The sequence below is a fragment of the Podarcis cretensis genome (assembly GCF_951804945.1).
Source record: "Podarcis cretensis genome assembly, chromosome: 18".
Taxonomy (NCBI): Eukaryota; Metazoa; Chordata; class Lepidosauria; order Squamata; family Lacertidae; genus Podarcis; species Podarcis cretensis.
In genome coordinates this window covers 6,280,622-6,303,011 of record NC_137188.1, presented here as the reverse complement: position 1 = coordinate 6,303,011, position 22,390 = coordinate 6,280,622, and the positions used below count along the sequence as shown (strand labels likewise).

Sequence of the window (22,390 nt, the reverse complement as noted above, 5' to 3'; positions counted from 1 at the left end):
GGTGGCGCTTGGGGGGGAACTGTCATCGCGCCACTCCCTAGTATATGGAGTGCCTCAGGGTGTGATACTCTCCCCGATGCTTTTCAACATCTTTATGCGCCCCCTCGCCCAGCTTGTCCGGAGTGTTTGGGCTGGGCTGCCATCAGTATGCTGATGACACCCAACTCTATCTGTTGATGGATGGCCATCCTGACTCGGCCCCAGATACACTGGCGAGATGTCTGGAAGCTGTGGCTGGATGGTTACATGGGAGGCGGTTGAAGTTAAATCCTTCGAAGACAGAGGTCCTCTGGCTGGGTCGGGACGATATGGGATTGGGGGGGCAACTCCCATCTCTTGCAGGGGCGCAGTTAGTGCCAGCACCGTCCGTTAAGAGTTTGGGTGTAATCTTCGACACCTCCCTTTCCATGGAGGCGCAGATTGCAGCTATAACAAAGGCGGCATTTTTTCATCTCCGCCAAGCTAAGCAGTTGGCTCCTTACCTCTCTCGCCCTGACCTAGCCACTGTGATCCACGCGACAGTCACCTCCAGACTGGATTATTGTAACTCACTCTACATGGGGCTGCCCTTGAGACTGACCCAGAAACCCCAGCGGGTGCAGAATGCTGCAGCGAGACTCCTTATGGGGTCCTCGCTGCGAGATCACATTCACCCGGTGCTATACCAGCTGCACTGGCTCCCGGTGGAGTACAGGATCAGGTTCAAGGTGCTGGTTTTAACCTTTAAAGCCCTATACGGCCTAGGACCCTCGTACCTACGGGACTGCCTCTCCTGGTATGCCCCACGGAGGACCTTATGGTCTTCAAACAAAAATATCTTGGAGATCCCAGGCCTCAGAGAGGTTAGGCTGGCCTCAACCAGAGCCAGGGCTTTTTCGGCCGTGGCCCCGATCTGGTGGAACGCTCTGTCACAAGAGACTAGGGGCCTGCGGGACTTGACATCTTTCTTCAGGGCCTGCAAGACAGAGCTGTTCCACCAGGCCTTTGGCCAAGGCACAGCCTGACCCCCTTCTTTGGTAATCTTCATAGAACTCTAGCCCAATGGTTGCCATTAATTTGATTCTGAATTGATTCTAGAATGAATTTTAATTAATTAACTGTGCAATTTTATGTACACTGCTATTTTTACCTGTTGTTAGCTGCTCTGAGCCCGGTTTTGGCTAGGGAGGGCGGGATACAAATAAAATTATTATTATTATTATTATTATTTGGATTCCTACGTTCTTTGGGGTATTTGGCTACTGTGAGAACAGGATGTTGGACCTTAGCAGAACGTGGTTGGTGAGAAGGGCAGCCTGGTGGGAGACCATGCCTTGTGTTACCGTATTTTTCGCTCCATAAGACGCACCCGACTGTAAGACGCACCTAGTTTTTAGAGGAGGAAAACAAGAAAAAAAATATTCTGAACAAAACAGTGGATGTATGATTTTTGTGGTTCACGCTGTGGCCACAGACATGTGATTTGATCGTGAGTTTGGGGTAGCCCAGTGCAAAAATTGTGAGGATCCATGTGGATCCATGCTTTGTAACCACGTTTTTGCGCCATTGCAGCGCCAGGAAACAATGGGTGCGTGGTTATTTTGGCGCAGGTTGTAGCCATGGACATGCTATGTGATCTGATGGTGAATTTGGGGTTATCCAATGTAAAAATCCTGAGGATCCATGGGCTTTTTTTTACCTCCCCACTCCCAGGCAGCCTCCTTTTTCGCTAGCCTCCCTTATCTCCCTCCTGATCGCTTGCCGATCAGCTGCTTCCTTTCAACACTCCCTTCCCTCTTGTTTGCCTTAGTGTCTTTTCCTTAGCTGGAGCAGTTTTTTGCTCCTCCTTTTCTTCTAATTTCTCTCCTCATTGATTTAGTCTCCTCTCCTTGCAAGTTTCCTGTCTTTACCTCCCCCCTCCCAGGCAGCCTCCTTTATGGCCAGCGTCCCTTATCTTCCTCCCTGATCGCTTGCCGATTAGTGGCCACTTCCCTCTTTCATAAAAAAAATAGCATGATCTGCTTTCTGCCCCTGGGCAATTCGGCACCAGGGACCACGCATTCACTCCATAAGACACACAGACATTTCCCCTTACTTTTTAGGAAGAAAAAAGTGCGTCTTATGGAGCGAAAAATACGGTATCTGCCAGTTCAATGCATTCGTACGAGTGTATAAATTCTAAATGGCTTGGGACCCAAATATTTTCCCTGTATCCACCGTCTCAGGCCCCATGATAGGCAGGGATGATGATGGGGTCCAGCTGTCTGCTGTCCAGTTGGCATTGACCCATGACAGGGCTTTTTTTGGTGGGTTTTTCTCATTTGGGGAATGCCGTCCCTCGTGAGGTGTGCCGCCCTCCCTTGCTATTGGCTTTCAGGAGGAATTTAAGAACATTCCTGTTTAGGGAAGTTTTTAATGTGTGACATTTTAATGTATTTTTGATCTTTGTTGAAAGCCATCCAGAGTGGCTGGGGAAGCCCAACCAGATGGGTGAGGTACAAATAAATTATTATTATTATTATTATTATTATTATTATTATTATTATTTATTCAGGAGAGAGGAAAGGTGCAGTCCTGGCCTAATGCTGGAAGAATCTGTTAGTTTCGACTCTCTCCATTTCTTCTTTTCATTTTGCAGCAGTTTGAGATTTAAAAGATTTTATTTTTTATTTTTAAAGAATCCTCATGAAAATTCATCAGCATCCTAGAGCGGATTTCTCCTAACAAACACATTTTTTAATATGCCGTTTTGACCGGTGCATCCATTTCCGGCAAGTGGTTTCTCCTTAACACATTTTTGAGTTTTTTAAATTTATTTTTCAACTATCAGAAAGACAAATGCCACTTTTCCAAAATAGGAGCTATAAAACACTAAAACTGGAATTTACTCAACATCAGCATGCAGAGTAACTGATTTGAGTGTTAAGCCAATATTACGTACAAAATCATAAATGCAAATAATATATACTATACTATACTATACTATACTATACACAACACAAATTTAAAAAAATGAATTTGGATTGTTAGCTTCACTGACATCTCCATGTTCAGGTGCGTTTTCCCCAACATATGTGTTATATTATTATTATTATTATTATTATTATTATTATTATTATTAAAAGGTAAAGGTAAAGGTACCCCTGCCCGTACGGGCCAGTCTTGACAGACTCTGGGGTTGTGCGCCCATCTCACTTAAGAGGCCAGGGGCCAGCGCTGTCCGGAGACACTTCCGGGTCACGTGGCCAGCGTGACATCGCTGCTCTGGCGAGCCAGAGCCGCACATGGAAACGCCGTTTACCTTCCCGCTGGTAAGCGGTCCCTATTTATCTACTTGCAGCCGGAGGTGCTTTCGAACTGCTAGGTTGGCAGGCGCTGGGACCGAGCAGCGGGAGCGCACCCCACCGCAGGGATTCGAACCGCCGACCTTTCGATCGGCAAGCCCTAGGCGCTGAGGCTTTTACCCACAGCGCCACCCGCGTCCATTATTATTATTATTATTATTATTATTATTATTATTATTATTATTATATTCTAAATGCTGAACGGCTGGAAAACAGCGTTGCCAAATTTCGGAGAAATGCAGCTTTCAAAGGAAGAGTTCGCAGACCGTTTCGGATAGTGTGAACCAGATCGATTCAAGCGCTTACTTGTTTGTTGCGTCTCCAAACCACCTTTTCCTCCAAGGAGTTCAAGGTGGTGCCCACGTTACTCTCCCCCCTCCCCATTCCACCCTCAAAACAACCCTGCGAGGTCAGTTAAGGCTGAGAGGCAGTTGTTCAGGGAGCTTTGTGGCTGAGCGGGTATTCGAACCCAGACCTTTGTCCTATGCTCTTAACTGTTCCGCCGCACTGGCTCATCCCTCTTTCTGACCCAGCCGGGGCTGAGGGGAGCCAGGGTCCAGGCGGCACAGGCTACGGACCTCCCAATCTGTCCTGTGGAGCCGCTTGCCAAGGGACCAGTGTCTCTGCTGTGGGCTGCCTGCCCGGGCCTGGAGTTGGTTCTGCTGAGGGCAGGGCGCCACACTACGTGGTGGGTTATAGGAAATCTCGGGTGACTCCTTGGAAAAACAGCTAATACATTTACTGCAAGATTCTGATCCGAGCAGGTCTCTTTCTGTTACCAGATTTCTGATAACAGTATTAGCTTATAAGAGGAAAAATGGATTACTCTATGATTATTGATTTTGCCTAAGTAATATTGATTTATATTGATAATTTCATATTTTAAGTGCTATATTGTTCTTATTTTAATGGAATGTAGAAATTTACGGTTTGAGATGTACTTGATTTAAACGTATTTTAATTTATTAATTTTACTTTGTTATACCTGTTTTGCTGCATGATCTATTGAATATGGGCCTATGGCCGTAATAAGCTATCTATCTATCTACGTGGTGGGTTGAACGTGGCTCAGTTCTGCAGGCATGGGGTGTGTGTGTATGTGTGCAGGGAGTTGGGGCAAGGAGTAATTTCCCCTCTAGTGCAATCCTCTGCGCGGTTCGTGGCTTTTTCCTCGTTGCTGCTTCACTTTCTCTCCCTCCCTCTCTCGACTTTGGAGCATTTAAAAATGTTGGCACCGCTTCCAGGGAGGGCTAAGTGCAGTACAGTGTTGTTGTTGTTTAGTCATTTAGTGGTGTCCGATTCTTCGTGACCCCATGGGCCAGAGCACGCCAGGCACTCCTGTCTTCCACTGCCTCCCGCAGTTTGGTCAAACTCATGCTGGTAGCTTCGTGAACACTGTCCCACCATCTCGTCCTCCGTCGTCCCCTTCTCCTTGTGCCCTCCATCTTTCCCAGAATCAGGGTCTTTTCCAGGGAGTCTTCTCTTCTCATGAGGTGGCCAAAGTCTTGGAGCCTCAGCTTCAGGATCTGTCCTTCTAGTGAGCACTCAGGGCTGATTTTCTTAGTACAGTGGTACCTCGGGTTAAGAACTTAATTCATTCCGGAGGTCCGTTCTCAACCTGAAACTGTTCTTAACCTTAACTTTAGCTAATGGGGCCTCCCACTGCCACTGCGCCACCGCCATTCCTGGGTTAGCGGAGTCTGTAACCTGAAGCATATGTAACCCAAGGTACCACTGTACAGGCTTCCTCAGCCTCGGCCCTCCAGATGTTTTTGGCCTACAACTCCCATGATCCCTAGCTGGCAGGTCCAGTGGTCAGGGATGATGGGAATTGTAGTCTCAAAACATCTGGAGGGCCAAGGCTGAGGAAGCCTGTTGTAGTAGATGACCCTTGATTTAAGCCCAAATGAGGTACGTAGAATACTTTGGATCCCTGCCCCTCTCTTTTTCTTTTTCCCTTGGGGGTTGCCTGAAGCCTCTCCTCCTGTCTTGCCTGTTCCAGCTGGTGAGTGGGCCGCAGGCGCCCAGATGGTGCCAAGCACAGGGAACCGGGAAGGGGGGGTGGGGAACCTCGTGTCTGCAAACTGTTCTTGTTCAGGAAATGGTGAGGGTGCAGGGAGGAAGGAATGAGAAGTGTGGATGCCATAGCTGTCAACTTACAGATTTGAAAATAAGGGACCAGCAGCCTTGAAAATAAGGGACCAGCAGCCAAAATAAGGGACCTGCAGCCTCACCTGTTCCAGGCACTCCAGTCTTCCTGTCCTTCTGCAGTCTGGTCAAACTCATGCTGGTAGCTTCGAGAACACTGTCCAACCAACTTTGTAACCAGACGTTCAACTGAATAGAATCTGAATCACATGCACCACAAGGCCTATGCAGCCTCAACTTAAGATGGCTCCCCGGCCTGGCTTTGCACTGCAAAGTTTGCAGCAGCACGTGCAACAAAATAGCGTCCAGCATTCAAAAACCCCCTCAGCTTGCATTAACTAGCCACACACAAGGCATGCAAGCTCCACCCCCCAGTTGTTCTTAGACTTCTTATTGGGTGAGCAACACAGTTGGAGCCTCCCTCCTCCCTGGCCGGCAGGGAGGGAGGGAGAGGAGCTGCTTCCTTTGAAATTTAAGGAACATCATTTAAGGGACATCCATCAATAAGGGACAGCAGCGGGACATGGCGCTGGGATAAGGGACTGTCCCTTCAAATAAGGGACACTTGACAGCTATGGTGGATGCAATGGGTGAGCTGCAGCTCCTTTCCCCACTGTTTTATTTTATCCCTGAGTCAGAGAAATCGGAAATGGACAGGGTGGCAATGGCTGCTTTCTCCCAAAAAAACTTCTTATGAGATGTGTTGCAAACCTCTTAGCAGGAGGTTTGCGCAGAATACGGTTCTCAGCGGCCACTATATCTGCTGGCTGTGGCCTCTTAGGTATACAGTGGTACCTCGGGTTACATACGCTTCAGGTTACAGACTCTGCTAACCCAGAAACAGTGCTTCAGGTTAAGAACTTTGCTTCAGGATGAGAACAGAAATCGTGCTTCAGCAGCGCGAAGGCAGCAGGAGGCCCCATAGGCTAAAGTGGTGCTTCAGGTTAAGAACAGTTTCAGGTTAAGTACGGACCTCCGGAACGAATTAAGTACCGGTACTTAACCTGAGGTACCACTGTAAAAGGTAAAGGTAAAGGGACCCCTGACTGTTAGGTCCAGCAGTGACCGACTCTGGGGTTGTGGCGCTCATCTCACTTGTGGCCCATGGGCCTTAGGTTGCTGACCCCTGTCTTAAACAATAGCAAACGCAGTAAATAAATACCCCATTTGTGATATATGAGCTCACTGCTCATTTCTTCTCTTTTTCCAAAATAGATTTTATCTTGAACAATTGCAAACTCAGTAATAAAGACGGCATAAAGCTAAAGGTAAAGGGACCCCTGACCATTAGGTCCAGTCGTGACCGACTCTGGGGTTGCGGCGCTCATCTCGCTTTACTGGCCGAGGGAGCCGGCGTACAGCTTCCGGGTCATGTGGCCAGCATGACTAAGCCGCTTCTGGCAAACCAGAGCAGCGCACAGAAACGCCGTTTACCTTCCCGCTGGAGTGGTACCTATTTATCTACTTACACTTTGACATGCTTTCAAACTGCTAGGTTGGCAGGAGCAGGGACCGAGCAACGGGAGCTCACCCCGTCGCTGGGATTCGAACCGCCGACCCAAGAGCCCAAGAGGCTCTGTGGTTTAGACCACAGCACCACCCACGTCCCTCTTACTCTTAGGTATAGTTGGTATAATTGACACTGAAATGTGTATTGGTGAAAAGGTTTTAACAAGGGTTTTTTCCATGAGGCCGTGTTAAAAGGAAAACCCTGGGAAAATCCACTGAACAGCAAGAGCAGCTGTCCCTGAACTTTAACTGGTTGTTGTTGTTCTCTAGCTAGCTAGCAAGTGAGCGAGTGATGTTAAATTAGGGGATTAAGGTTCTCAATTGCGTGTTGCCATTTTGGAAGGGAGCTGTCCTTGGTAAATGAAGCTCTCCGAGTAAATGGCCTAAGGCTGGGTGCAGGTTGTGGTTGAGAGAGACAGACCTCTGCTTATGTCTGTTTGAATTTTTAAAAATATATTTGAAGATACTGAGCCTGTGCTGGACAGCTTAAGATACTGTATGAATATTTTTGGATGCAACGCTTGATGTTTCTGGTTTGCTTCGGAGAAAGCTCTGCAAGTAAAATGTTGAATAATATTTTTTATTTATTTATTAACTTTATTCCAAAACCAAAAAATAATTACAAACATCAAATTCAAAACCCATATTCGTTTTGTAACATAAGCCCATTACATAGTTGACTTGATTAAAATATGCCTAATTGCTATAGACTTCCCTTTGCTATACAGTGGTACCTCAGGTTACATACGCTTCAGGTTACATACGCTTCAGGTTACAGACTCCGCTAACCCAGAAATAGTGCTTCAGGTTAAGAACTTTGCTTCAGGATGAGAACAAAAATCGTGCTCCGGCAGCGCGGCGACAGCGGGAGGCCCCATTAGCTAAAGTGGCGCTTCAGGTTAAGAACAGTTTCAGGTTAAGTACGGACCTCTGGAATGAATTAAGTACTTAACCTGAGGTACCATTGTATATAAATGCAACGCAATTAGAAATATTATATTATAATTTTTTTATAAATTCCCCTATACCCCCTCTCCCATGTGTGATCTCAATAATATTATTATTTTACTTCTTCCATCTTGTTGTGTTGTTTTAGTTTAATAATTATGTATGATAATGCCTTGTCTGATTGCCTTTCCTGGTAGTCTGGCCATTCCTTTGAGATGGTGATTACCCAACTCCTGAGACAATGGGAAGGTTCCCTCACCCCCTTGCTCCTTGCAGAGAAAACATTTGGTCAGTTTGGGAGTCAAAATGGTTTCAGGTCGGTCTTCCTGTGCTGATCTTTGTATGTGCTTGGTTGGCACATTTATGAACATTTATTATATATAAAGGTAAAGGGACCCCTGACCATTAGGTCCAGTCGTGGCCGACTCTGGGGTTGTGGCGCTCATCTCACTTTATTGGCCGAGGGAGCTGGCGTACAGCTTCCAGGTCATGTGGCCAGCAGGACTAAGCCGCTTCTGGCAAACCAGAGCAGCGCACGGAAACGCTGTTTACCTTCCCGCCGGAGTGGTACCTATTTATCTACTTGCACTTTGACGTGCTTTTGAACTGCTAGGTTGGCAGGAGCAGGGACCGAGCAACGGGAGCTCACCCCGTCGTGGGGATTCGAACCACCGACCTTCTGATCAGCAAGTCCTAGGCTCTGTGGTTTAATCCACAGCACCACCCATGGCCCTAACCACAGCTAAATCTGCAACAGCTGTTAGCAAACTCCTGAGCATACCTAGTGGGAATCTCACTCTTTGTAGCTCCTCCTGATCTGCGCATCTGGAGGCAGTGGTTGTTGCCATCCGTCATTCTTGAGAGACAAAGGAGTGCTCCTCTGGCGGTATAGTAAAACCACTGGGGAATCATAGCAGCTGCTGTGGCTGCAGAGACCCATAACATGAAACAGCTGCCTTCTGTGTAGTTTTTGCTGAGTTCAAAGCACCAAAGGAGGACCGCCACGGATCTAAGCCTGGGCAGTTTGTCTGGAGGTCCTGGGCTGTCCAGACAAGACCCCCCTCTCGGCCTCACTGAGGTGGTCCAAAGGAAAGCAGAACAAGATGTTTGACACCAGCTTGGCTGCAGGAGTTGCCGGAAGGAGGCAGACAAGGTGCCGTCCAACCGCCTTAGGGACTCCACTCCAGATTTGTATAGGGTTTACTCCTGAGCCGTTTCTTCTCCCAAAGATATCCTGCAAAGCAGCAGAGGTTTGGAGTCTGAGGTTTCCCTCTCCTTCCCAGATGAACGAGCCCCAGCTGCCCCTCAAAGCAGTAATGTGCTGGTCCAGGGGGGAGGTTACCGTGGGGCGAGGTCCAGGACCTGAGTTGAGGGTCAGCAGACGGTCCTCCACGGGCGAAGTGGGGTCCACAGCGGGAAGCCGGGCAAGGACAGGAACTCTGGGGGAAACAGGACTGGATGCTGGCCGAAACAGCTCATCAATGACGTTGCTCCCACAACCTGGGACCGGGCTGACTGGCCTTTATCTTCTCTGAGGCCAGGGGCGGTCCCGGCCCCCAGGAGACCCGCCTCTCCTGGCCTTAAGGCGAGCACTCCTCCTGGGAGAAACCAGTTCCCTTCGCCTCTCTGCCCTGAGCCTCTGCAGTTCAGGAGAGGCTGAAGGGTTACTGGGCCCAGGGGGAGACTCACCTGTAGGCACTGAGTCCTCAACCTCCTCTGGAGCCAGAGTGGATTCACCTGGTTCCTGCTCCTGAGGATCCGGCACAGGTGCAGGCGCTTCAGAATCAAGGCCCTGCCCCAGTTCAGCCAGCCCTGGAGGCGGGGACTCCTGTGCAGGCTGGGATTCCTCCGGTTCAGCCTCTGAATCGGATTCCCAGACCATCACAAGTAATGGGTCTGAGCTGCCAGTTACTGGAAACCACAGGGGTTCTGCTGCACTCAAGCCCTGCTTTTTCAGCTTTCCAATGGGGCATCTGACGGGCCACTTTGAGAACAGGGCAGGATGAGCCCCCGCTGGCCTGATCCAGCAGAAGGGCTCTTCTCACATTGTTATGCACGTTGAGCAAGCTAGCATAAGGTTACCAGATTTTTTCCAGTGAATCTGGGGACACTTACGATACGATAATCTTTATTGTCATTGTCTCATACAGAACAACGGAATTGAAAAATCTACGTAAGACATTCAAAAACCAACAAGCCTGCTATCCCAGCCTGGTTAGCCCCCTAAAAACTCTGATACCCCATTTTTAAATACAATATACTCCAATAAAAAGTTCCAGTTACAGATAGGTAGCCGTGTTGGTCTGCCATAGTCAAAACAAAAAAAATTCCTTCCAGTAGCACCTTAAAGACCAACTAAGTTAGTTCTTGGTATGAGCTTTCGTGTGCATGCACACTTCTATCTGCCAATCACCCATTCCCACCACCCTTCTGAGTAATACCCCTCCCCACCTTCTCACTATATAGAAGGGTCTGGAAACTTCTGTTTCAGTGTATCTGAAGAAGTGTGCATGCACACGAAAGCTCATACCAAGAACTAACTTAGTTGGTCTTTAAGGTGCTACTGGAAGGAATTTTTTTTGTTTCCAATAAAAAGGTAAAGGTAAAGGGACCCCGTCCGTTAGGTCCAGTTGTGGCCGACTCTGGGGTTGCGGCGCTCATCTCGCTTTATTGGCCGAGGGAGCTGGGACACAGCTTCTGGGTCATGTGGCCATTAGGACTAAGCCGCTTCTGGCGAACCAGAGCAGCACACGGAAACGCCGTTTACCTTCCCGCCAGAGTGGTACCTATTTATCTACTTGCACTTTGATGTGCTTTCAAACTGCTAGGTTGGCAGGAGCAGGGACCGAGCAACAGGAGCTCACCCCGTCGCGGGGATTCGAACCGCCGACCTTCTGATTGGCAAGTCTGGTTTAACCCCAGCGCCACCTGCATCCCTAGAGACTCCTTATACTGCGTTTAAAACCAAAATCGCATTTGGATAGAAACTGTTTCTCAGGCGGCTAGTCCTAGTCTTTATAACCCTGTACCTTCTTCCAGAAGGCAGAAGCTGAAAGAGATCGTTTCCCGGGTGCACACTATCCTGCATTTTTCAACTTCAATGGATTTTGTATAGGGACTGATTTGTAAGTCCAGGGACTGTACCCGGGAAATTGGGACGTCTGGCAACCTTAAGCTAGCAGCTCAGCGGAACAGAACAAGGTGTGTTCACCTAGGATTCCTTTGGCCTTCTCTTCCTCGTCCTTTTCTGTCTCTTGGGGGAAGGAGTGGCTGGATTCAGAAATACATTCTGTAGATTCCTGATCTCCACACATATTATTTCTCCCTTCCTCTCCGCTGAAGGCTAAAAATAATCACAAGAGCGAGATGATGTGTACGGATTTCGCCCCCCCTCCCCTTGCCTGTTCCTCTCCCTGTGTGGTTGCAGATGCAAACTTACGATTAAAAAAACACACCCGATCAACCAGCTTGTTTGACGCGCCATGGCTCTGGGGCCCTATTAATTAGAATTAAAAATTTAAACCACTGTGCCGTGGGCGTCTCCGTGGTACAAAGGTTAAATGGAGGGGCCGTGTGCAATGAGTGCCGGCGAGCACAAGCGCTGCTGCTGCTGTTGGCGAGTTCCAGGCCTTGCTCGTGATGTTAGCTGTGGGCAGGTAGAATCATAGAATCATAGAGTTGGAAGAGACCACAAGGGCCATCGAGTCCAACCCCCTGCCAAGCAGGAAACACCATCAGAGCACTCCTGACATATGGTTGTCAAGCCTCTGCTTAAAGACCTCCAAAGAAGGAGACTCCACCACACTCCTTGGCAGCAAATTCCACTGTCAAACAGCTCTTACTGTCAGGAAGTTCTTCCTAATGTTTAGGTGGAATCTTCTTTCTTGTAGTTTGGAGCCATTGCTCCGTGTCCGCTTCTCTGGAGCAGCAGAAAACAACCTTTCTCCCTCCTCTATGTGACATCCTTTTATATATTTGAACATGGCTATCATATCACCCCTTAACCTCCTCTTCTCCAGGCTAAACATGCCCAAGGTAAGCAAAGAGCCTCCTGGTGCAGCAGCAGTCTACCCCGGTTGCCAGTTGGAGGAGGCAAATGGCAAGGAAGGCCTTTCAAAAAGTGCCGGGGGAGACGGAATTCACATTTTACTGCTGCTTTTCCCTGTTTATTCTGGTTGATGCCCTTGCCTTTTGCATTGATTGGCATCAATGTTCCAGTGTTATGAGAGAGGAAGAAAACCATTTTTCTGCTTTCTCCATGCCCAGTTCACGTCTTACAGTACTTGCCTTTTTTCTAACTAAGAAGAATAGCTGTCAACCGTCCCTTATTTGGCGGGAAAGTCCCTTATCCCAGCGTCGTGTCCCGCTGCTGTCCCTTATTGATGATGTCCCTTAAATTTCCCGGGTTTCAAAGGAAGCAGCTCCTCTCCCTCACTCTCTGCCGGCCAGGGAGGAGGGAGGCTCCAGCTGTGTTGCTTGGCTGCGTTGCTCACCCAATAAGGAGTCTAAGAACGACTGGGGGGTGGAGCTTGCATGCCTTGTGCTGATCAAATCGGCCGCGTTGCCTGGGGACTCACCTTTGCTCAGCGCTTCCCAGCGGAGAGGTGACGGTGGTTTCCCTTGCTGCATCCCCTTTGCTGGGTTGCTGCGCTGTGGGAACCACCGCTTGAGGCTTCGCTTGGCTGCTGGCTGGGCTTTCTGCCTTTGACTTGGAAGGGCTCAGAAGTTGAACATACCTGTGTCTGGAAAATCCCTTATTTTGGCTGCTGATCCCTTATTTTCGAGGCTGCTGGTCCCTTATTTTCAAATCTGTAAGTTGACAGCTATGCTAAGAAGTCTCAAACACAGCAACCTTTCTTCACTAGTCAACTGCTCCACTCCCTTGAAAATTTTGGTTGTCCATTTCTGACTCCACATTATCCTTTCCGAGCGGAGGCAACCAGAACTGTAAACAGCAGTCCAAACATGGTCGCACAACAGATCTGTATTATGATATTGGCAATTTTATTTTAAACCTCTTTCCTTTTTTTATTTATTTAACTTTATTTGGCAGACAGCAATAAATTACACATCATCCCACATCACACCATAATATACTAAAGAATACAACAACACACAACTATACACAAGTATACAGTATATACATCACCAATCATTGCTTTTATCTGTTACTACTTTACAGAACAGAAAAAAAGAAGAAAGAAGAAAATAAAGAAAATTAACAGAAAATAAAGTTGACTTCCAATTAAACCCATTGTACTATCACTTATTTTGATTGTTTTACACACAGCATCATACTGTTATTTTGTTTTCCTAATTCTTATCCAAGGTACATGATTATTTATCACATTCGTCTTACAAGAATCAGTCAAAGGTCTGCCAGGAGATTTTTGTCGTCAAAAGATTTTTTTCAAGTAATCTTTAAATGTTTCCTATTCTTTATGTAGGGGACGCAGGTGGCGCTGTGGGTTAAAGCCTCAGCGCCTAGGGCTTGCCGATCGAAAGGTCGGAGGTTCGAATCCCTGCGGCGGGGTGCGCTCCCGCTGCTCGGTCCCAGCGCCTGCCAACCTAGCAGTTCGAAAGCACCTCCGGGTGCAAGTAGATAAATAGGGACCGCTTACCAGCGGGAAGGTAAACGGCGTTTCCGTGTGCGGCTCTGGCTCGCCAGAGCAGCGATGTCACGCTGGCCACGTGACCCGGAAGTGTCTCCGTACAGCGCTGGCCCCTGGCCTCTTAAGTGAGATGGGCGCACAACCCCAGAGTCTGTCAAGACTGGCCCGTACGGGCAGGGGTACCTTTACCTTTACCTTATTCTTTATGTGCCTTCTGCGTCGGATATCCTCTGATTCTGCCTGTCATCATGGCCAACTGTAAATATTCTGTCGTTTGGACCTGCCATTCAATTACTGTAGGAGTCTTTTTGCTTTTCCAGTTCCTTGCTACCATATTTTAAACCCCATTCCTAATGATCGCTAGCATGGGACTTGCTGTTATGTACTGAGTTGAATAGGATCCAAACTGCAGCAGTCTGATTGGTCCTAGAACAATAGGATCCAAAATGCAGCAGTCTGATTGGTCCTAGAACAATAGGATTCAGAATACAGCAGTCCGATTGGTCGTAGAACAATGCAGCAGTATGATTGGTCAGCAGAAGCCACCCAATCCAGCTCCAGATGGAAGTGAATCCACAACCTGATTGGCCTACAGGAGAATTCTGGTATTAGCCAATCACGTGCAGCCCATTGTGTAAATAATGTATATAAAGCAGATACTTTGAGGGGACTTTCATTCATTCCTCCTCACCACTATGAGCTGAATAAAGAGCATGAAATCCACTCTCGACTCTGAGTATATTTCACTTGCCTTTTTAAAATTTTTACAGCTGCTGCACACCGGCCTTGCCTTCCCACAGCTCACCTTGTGTTCTTAAACCCCTTAATCTCTCCACTTGATCCTGTACTTCTCCCACAGGAAATGCGACAAGGTGACAGGATTTCTGTGCCTGCTCTTGGTAAAATGTGTGCATGAAATTGGTGTGTGTGTGTGTGTATTTGGGTGGGGCAGAGAAGAGAGTTTGAGAGCCCTTAACATAACAGCGCATGAAGTACATTTGGTGCATTCATGCGTATAAGCGTGCATTCTGCACAAACATGTTCACGCGTTTGATACCAGTGCACGCCCTCTCCGTTTCAGGTTGCGCCTTCCTTACGTACTGCGCCCGAGATTCGGCCATCAAAGCTCAGACAGCGCTACATGAACAGAAGACGCTCCCTGGGGTAAGTCTTGGCTGTTGGAGTCGCTGTGGGTCGGCTCCAGAGGCTCCTCAACGGAGGTGTATTTCGCTCAGAGAAGCGCAGTTTCGCACCTTGCCTTGAAGTGAGAAATCAAATGTCAGTCTGTGCCTTCCAATAAGTGTGTGAATGCTTAAAGGGGCCAGGGGGGGGAATGTAGGAGTGGATTTAGGCACTGGGAGAGGATATATTATTTGGTTATCATCCTTCCTTGCACATGTGAGCGAGATCAGCAGAATACCATCCTTTGCAGCTTAAACGTGGAAACTAATACAAGGTTAATTTAACCTTCTAGAAGCAATAATCCAGGATTTTCCCTGGTATTTTCCCCTTTCTCCCCATTAAAAAGAACAACCTCTCTCTCCCACACATATGCACTGTTCTGTGAAGAAGTAAAAGTAGTATTTACTTACATACCTGAGGCCTTGAAGTAGCAGCAGTCCTAGGTGCTAAATGAAGGCCAGTTTATAACTATCTAAGTTAAAAGTAAAGGTAAAGGGACCCCTGACCGTTAGGTCCAGTCATGACCGACTCTGGGGTTGCGGCGCTCATCTCGCTTTATTGGCCGAGGCAGCCGGCATACAGCTTCTGGGTCATGTGGCCAGCATGACTAAGCTGCTTCTGGCGAACCAGAGCAGCGCACAGAAACGCCATTTACCTTCCCGCCGGAGCGGTACCTGACCGTTACGTCCAGTCATGACCGACTCATCTCGCTTTATTGGCCGAGGCAGCCGGCATACAGCTTCTGGGTCATGTGGCCAGCATGACTAAGCTGCTTCTGGCGAACCAGAGCAGCGCACAGAAACGCCATTTACCTTCCCGCCGGAGCGGTACCTGACCGTTACGTCCAGTCATGACCGACTCATCTCGCTTTATTGGCCGAGGCAGCCGGCATACAGCTTCTGGGTCATGTGGCCAGCATGACTAAGCTGCTTCTGGCGAACCAGAGCAGCGCACAGAAACGCCGTTTACCTTCCCGCCGGAGCGGTACCTATTTATCTACTTGCACTTTGACGTGCTTTCGAACTGCTAGGTTGGCAGGAGCAGGGACCGACCAACGGGAGCTCACCCCGTGACGGGGATTCGAACCGCCGACCTTCTGATCAGCAAGTCCTAGGCTCTGTGGTTTGACCCACAGCGCCACCCGCATCCCCAACTATCTAAGTTACTAAAGTGCAAAATCGAAGTTCTATATGGTGTCTGGGCTGCAAAGCTCGGGCATGCATGTGTGCTCAGCTTGGAGGCATGATGAAGAAAGAGAGAGATGCCCAAGCTGGAAGGAATTATGTGGTGTTATAGCTTCTGGCCAAGGCAGACAAAGGAAGTGACGTCACAGAGTTCTCTGAAGCAAATTTTACAGGAAAGCTCTGTGAGCCTCAGTCCCTTCATGTGCCCATCTGGCAAAGCATGAATTGTTGGTTTGACTGCAATAACGTCCCACAGGCCAGTGCCCGCACCCCGATGCTGTTGGACTCCAACTAGGAGTCTGCCAGCACTGAGCTGAAATCTCCAGTTTCTTGCTTAATTTCCAACCAGTGACATTTTTGCTCGAACACATATGAGGAAGAAAATCCGGTTTAGTTCACATCAGAACACACATCTCCATAGTTTGCAAACCTATGCAAACCGCTATGCTCCCAAATCCACAGTTCTCTGAAGTCTGCGACAAAGCGCTCCAAGCAAAATAATTGCATCAAAACTGCTTGAAGGGGGAAAGAGGGGATTTTAAAAATGCATAAGTTGTTGAAGATAACCTACCAAAAATACACAATATTAGAAGAAATTGCGTGCAAAAAATATGTGTGCATTAGGAGAAATGCTTGACAAGTTTCCGTGAGGATTTGTTTTTTAAAATGTACAGTCGTACCTTGGATCCCGAACGCCTTGGTACTCAGACGTTTTGGCTCCCGAAAGCTGCAAACCCAGAAGCGAGTGTTCCAGTTTGCGAACGTTGTTTGGGACCTGAATGTCTGGCGTGGCTTCTGATTGGCTGCAGGAGCTTCCTGCAGCCAATCAGAAACCGCGCTTTGGTTTCCGAACGTTTTGGAAGTCGCACGGACTTCTGGAACAGATTTTGTTCGACTTCAAAGGTATGACTGTATACAGTGGCGGAGGAACCCTCTCCGGCACCCAGGGCGGGACGCTAAGGGGCAGGGCAAACTGCCTGGTGGTGCGTGCGCGACATCCGTACGGACTATGCGTGTGCAACATCCCATACAGACTACCATAAGGACAGCGCACAAGAGTGGCAGCCCATACGGACACCGTGCAAGCAGTGCCCATACTGACTGTCCGTGCCCTCGGGGGAGGCAGGGGCCATATTGTCACCCCCCCTCGAGTGGCACCCGGGGCAGACCACCCCCCAATTTGTACAGTGGACGCTCGGGTTGCGAACGTGACCCATGCGGGAGGCACGTTCGCAACCCGCAGTACCACGTCTGCGCACGTGTGGGTTGCGATTTGGTGCTTCTGCGCATGTGAAAAGCGCAATTTAGCGCTTCTGCGCATGCATGACCGCCAAAACCCGGAAGTAACCTGTTCCGGTATTTCCAGGTTCGGCAAGGTGCGCAACCCAAAAACGCACTACCCGATGCGTCTGTAACCCAAGGTATGACTGTATATCCATCACAAACGGATGCAGAAATGTGGCACATTGAGGGCATGTACATATTTGCAGCAGAGGATGCTTCTCCCAGCACACCAGAGAGATAGTGAGGAGGTCTTCACCCAATGCCCGCGACTCGCTTGGTTTCCCTGCGCCAAACTCTGATTCTGCAGAAGCTGTCCTCTGCGCATGTCTGATGGCTGCCTGAAATGGTCACACCTCAAATGACTGGCAGAATCCGAGACCAAGGTGAAGAGTCGGTGGAAGAAGATTGGAAAAAATTTAAAGTTTATCTACAGAAACATTGCAAAATTAAGGAATGTTAGAAGGATGTTGGAATGAAGTAAATGTGGTTTGAGCAGAAATGATATAAAGGATTAGGTAAAAATGGATTTGTTAATTGGTGAAAGACGAGAATGTAAAATTACAGTATATTAAGATAAATTAATAGGATAAAAACAAAGCTGGAAAGGATTTGCTGAAATATCTAATTGAACTAGAATACATAAAAGAGAGGTGTGAGGAGGTCAAGGAAATAAGCAAAGGAAAGAAAGTTATGTAAAAGTTTGATCTGTGGTTTTTTTTTTAATTGCTTGCATTTTTTCTGTCTTTTCTTATTTTTCTTTTTTTCTTTTTTCTTTTTTCTCTTTTTTCAATCTTTAAAAGTTGAATAAATATTATTTTTTTAAAAAAAGAAATGGTCACACCTCAACTTAACTGCATTTTCAAATCAGACGGAAGCCGCCTTGGGGGAAAACACACCAGCCAAGAGTGTTTTCTCAAGAAGCCTAGGGATTGTGGCTAATGTCAAACGCTGGATCCAGGGCTGGCAGAGAAGTGTATGCAGACCGAATTTAGCACCGGGGAGAAATGGAAATGGAAGGAAACCCAAAACAGGTTTGCCCTTCTCTAGTCAGGGATGACAAGAGTTGGGAGTCCAGCAACACCTGGTGGGAAATATACGAAATCAAACTATCCTCTTCCTTCCTTCCTTCCTTCCTTATTTTATTTGTACGTTGCTTTTCCACAAAAAGCATTGTGCTCAAAACATCTCACAGAGAGGGAATGCAGGAATGCATCTCAAAACCCGAAACACTGCAAAAACAATTTCACAATAAAGCGGCAACACAATCTCAAATGCAAAACTTTTTGATACCATAAATATAACAGGATGGCGCTGTGGGTTAAACCACAGAGCCTAGGGCTTGCCCATCAGAAGGTTGGCGGTTCGAATCCCCGCAAGGGGGTGAGCTCCCATTGCTGCTGTGGCGGGAAGGTAAACGGCATTTCCGTGCGCTGCTCTGGTTCGCCAGAAGCAGCTTAGTCATGCTGGCCACATGACGCAGAAGCTGTACGCCAGCTCCCTCGGCCAATAAAGCGAGATGAGCGCCGCAACCCCAGAGCCGGCCACAACTGGACCTAATGGTCCACAACTGGACCCTTTGCCTTTACCTTTATATTTACAACACCACACCTCTTTGCAATACCAAAAATAGCAAGGGAGGTTTCTCTGCCTCAGAACCTAGAAAAACTACCACCGCCAGAAGACCAGCCTTGGCTGAGTGGGTGAGTGGATGGGAGTTCAATTCCCATCATCTCCCCAGACAGCATCACCCAACGGTTAGGGAACTCTGCTGTAGGCAACATGGGAGTAAATAGATGCTGCAAAAATTGCCCCCCCCATCCCACTCTCTGCCAAGGAGCAGCAAGATTCTAGGCAGAGGGTTCCAGACAGTCGCCTAGGGTCCATGTTCCTTTGGAGAATTGAAGATGCAATGGGGGCTGTTGTAGCTTTAAGGAGGGAATATAGAGTTTGTTCCCTGCAGCACTGGAGTACAAGGCATCTTTCCCAGCCAGACTTCGGCCAGCCTACCCAAAATGGATCCCAGTCTTTCTTCCCTTCTTCTTCCCAGCACACCTTTCTAAAGACTGTCTTTTCCTCTGACTTTCACACCCAGTTGACCTGTCAACTTTCTGTCTGCCCAGGACCAAGATTCCTTTTGTCATGTTAACACCTGTCTCCCAGGTGAGGCTCTAGCTTCAAAAAGGAAACTTAGCCCACATTTTTCCTCACTGGCCTGCATTCGTCCCTTCAATACTCCAAATAATCAAGATCCTACCGTTTATTACTTTCTAGGGTTTAGCGGGAGTACCCCCACAATCTATAACATAGACAATGAATCCAACCTGATAATAAGAAAGCTTTCTGTGCCTGCGATAGGTTTAAACAGCTTTATCCAAATGGAAATCAGAATGGCTGTTCCTTCAAACAGAAAAGCAAGAGGCGTGTCTCTAAACGTGGGCCTTTGCCTGTGTAATAAACAAAATCTGCCCTGATTCCCTTATGGGGGACACAAGAGCCCATATAGAGTCCTTTGTAGGTTCTCTATCGGTAGGAGAAAATAACAGAGGCCGGCCAGAGAATATTGAGAAGCAAAGCAGCTAGTAAGCCTGATCTTTATTGAATTGTTGCAACAGGGTGCTCCCCTCACACACAGGAAAGGAAGAGGACCCCGAACAAAGGTGTGCCCGCCCTTATATAGACATTTTAAATTCCCTGCCCTGGAGCTCAAGACCACCCCTCCATACACCATACATACACCACAGAAGGGGTGTAGCCCAAGACCACCCCCCACAAACATCCTACCTACATCACAGAAAAGGTGGTCTACAACAGAAATTTGAATATTGTTGTTTTTCCTGTCTGCCAGGTTATCTGATAATGCCTTGTCTGATTGCCTTTCCTGGTAGTCTGACCATTCCTTTGAGATGGTGATTACCCATTTCCTGAGACAATGGGAAGGTTCCCGCACCCCCTTGCTCCTTGCAGAGAAAACATTTGGTCAGTCTGGGAGTCAAAATGGTTTCAGGTCGGTCTTCCTGTGCTGATCTTTGTATGTGCTTGGTTGGTACATTTATGAACATTTATTATATATAAAGGTAAAGGGACCCCTGACCATTAGGTCCAGTCGTGGACAACTCTTGGGTTGTGGCGCTCATCTCGCTTTATTGGCCAAGGGAGCCGGCGTACAGCTTCCGGGTCATGTGGCCAGCAGGACTAAGCCGCTTCTGGTGAACCAGAGCAGCGCACGGAATCGCCGTTTACCTTCCCGCCGGAGTGGTACCTATTTATCTACTTGCACTCTGACGTGCTTTCGAACTGCTAGGTTGGCAGGAGCAGGGACCGAGCAACGGGAGCTCACCCCGTCGTGGGGATTCGAACTGCCGACCTTCTGATCGGCAAGTCCTAGGCTCTGTGGTTTAACCCATATAAGACCTTAAATTTTGTATTTCACCTGCAATGTTATAAAGAGGGAAAGCGTAGATTTGCAGAAATTAATGATTACCGTTTTCTTCCTGCCCGCTCGCAGAAGAGCTAGGGGGCAGAATGAGGGACACCCACACGCTTTGTTTTCACAACAACCCTGTGAGGTGTAATTAAGAGAGATTGAATGGCCAAACACACACACACACAAACACCTTGAGCCCCAGCTTGGGAGAACGGTGGGACGCTATACTATAATAATAATAATAATAATAATAATAATAATAATAATAATAATAATTTATTATTTATACCCCGCCCATCTGGCTGGGCCACCCCAGCCACTCTGGGCGGCTTCCATAGAAAGCAAAAATACAATAAAATATCACACGTTAAAAACTTCCCTGAACAGGGCTGCCTTAAGATGTCTTCTGAATGTCAGGTAGTTGTTTATCGCTTTGACATCTGCTGGAAGGGCGTTCCACAGGGCGGGCGCCACTACCGAGAAGGCCCTCTGCCTGGTTCCCTGTAGCTTTACTTCTTGCAATGAGGGAACCGCCAGAAGGCCCTCAGCGCTGGACCTCAGCGTCTGGGCAGAATGATGGGGGTGGAGACGCTCCTTCAGGTATACTGGACCGAGGCCGTTTAGGGCTTTCAAGGTCAGCACCAACACTTTGAATTGTGCTTGGAAACGTACTGGGAGCCAATGTAGGTCTTTCAAGACCGATGTTATATGGTCTCGGCAGCCACTCCCAGTCACCAGTCTAGCTGCCGCATTCTGGATTAGATTGTGAATATGTGAATCTGGATTACATTGTGAATATGGGAGGCGGATCGCACTCTGAAATATTGAAAAGCGGCCTGCATCCCAAAACAAACTCGCCTCGCCCCAACACCTCGAATCTCATTTAGCGAGACATTTTAACTTCGCCTCTGTATGATTATGGCAGGCTGTTAATAACCCTCCTCAGCAAATGCTGCCAAGAGGTGCCATCGCCAGCGCTCAGCTAAAGATAAATTCTGTAAGAGTAAAGCGCCAACTAAGAGTTATACGAAGAGTTGGGGAGAATCTGGGCGGTACCCTTGGCCTCTGGTATATCCTGGCTGTTTTGCCTTTTAGTTTGTTTTTCAAACGCCAGTGCTATGCATTGCTTTGAGCTGACGAAGCTGTAGCTCAGCTGACCTTTCGCTTCCACCCCAAAAGTTGCGCTGCTCCTTAATATCCCGTGGCTGCCTGGTTTTCCTCCTCAGCAGTTGAAAGGTTAACTTTGACTCAGATATATAAGCTAATTGCCAAATGGCACCTTAAACCTAGGTTACGGTTGCCACAACGAAATGTCTAGGTAGCTTTTTTTCCCCAATAAAAGGAAAAAATCTCAAAGTGATTTTCAACACATTAAAACACCCGATGGAACAATGCGGAATAAAACAAAAGTCAAGCTTTAAGGAAAGTATTTCAGAACCTTCTTTAAGTGACATTTGGCTTTTCCCATTAATAATAATAATAATAATAATAATAATAATAATAATAATAATAATAATAATTTATTTATACCCCGCCCATCTGGCTGGGCTTCCCCAGCCACTCTGGGTGGCTTTAAAGAGAATATTAAAATACAATAGTCTATTAAACATTAAAAGCTTCCCTAAAGAGGGCTGCCTTCAGATGTCTTCTAAAAGTCTGGTTGTTGCTTTTCTCTTTGACATCTGGTGGGAGGGCGTTCCACAGGGCGGGCGCCACCACCGAGAAGGCCCTCTGGCTGGTTCCCTGTAACTTGGTTTCTCGTAGGGAGGGAACCAC

The 22,390-nt window shown here is 47.8% G+C and overlaps 1 protein-coding gene across 2 annotated transcripts in view; it reads left to right on the top strand.

The window, feature by feature from the left end:
- CELF5 (CUGBP Elav-like family member 5) overlaps nucleotides 1-22,390 on the top strand; it is an 84,413-nt gene that overhangs the window by 9,131 nt on the left and 52,892 nt on the right. For both annotated transcript variants that reach the window (XM_079960748.1, XM_079960749.1), the window contains exon 2: nucleotides 14,622-14,704. In XM_079960748.1, the coding sequence (XP_079816874.1) occupies nucleotides 14,622-14,704 (83 nt within the window). The remainder of the gene's footprint in view (nucleotides 1-14,621; nucleotides 14,705-22,390) is intronic.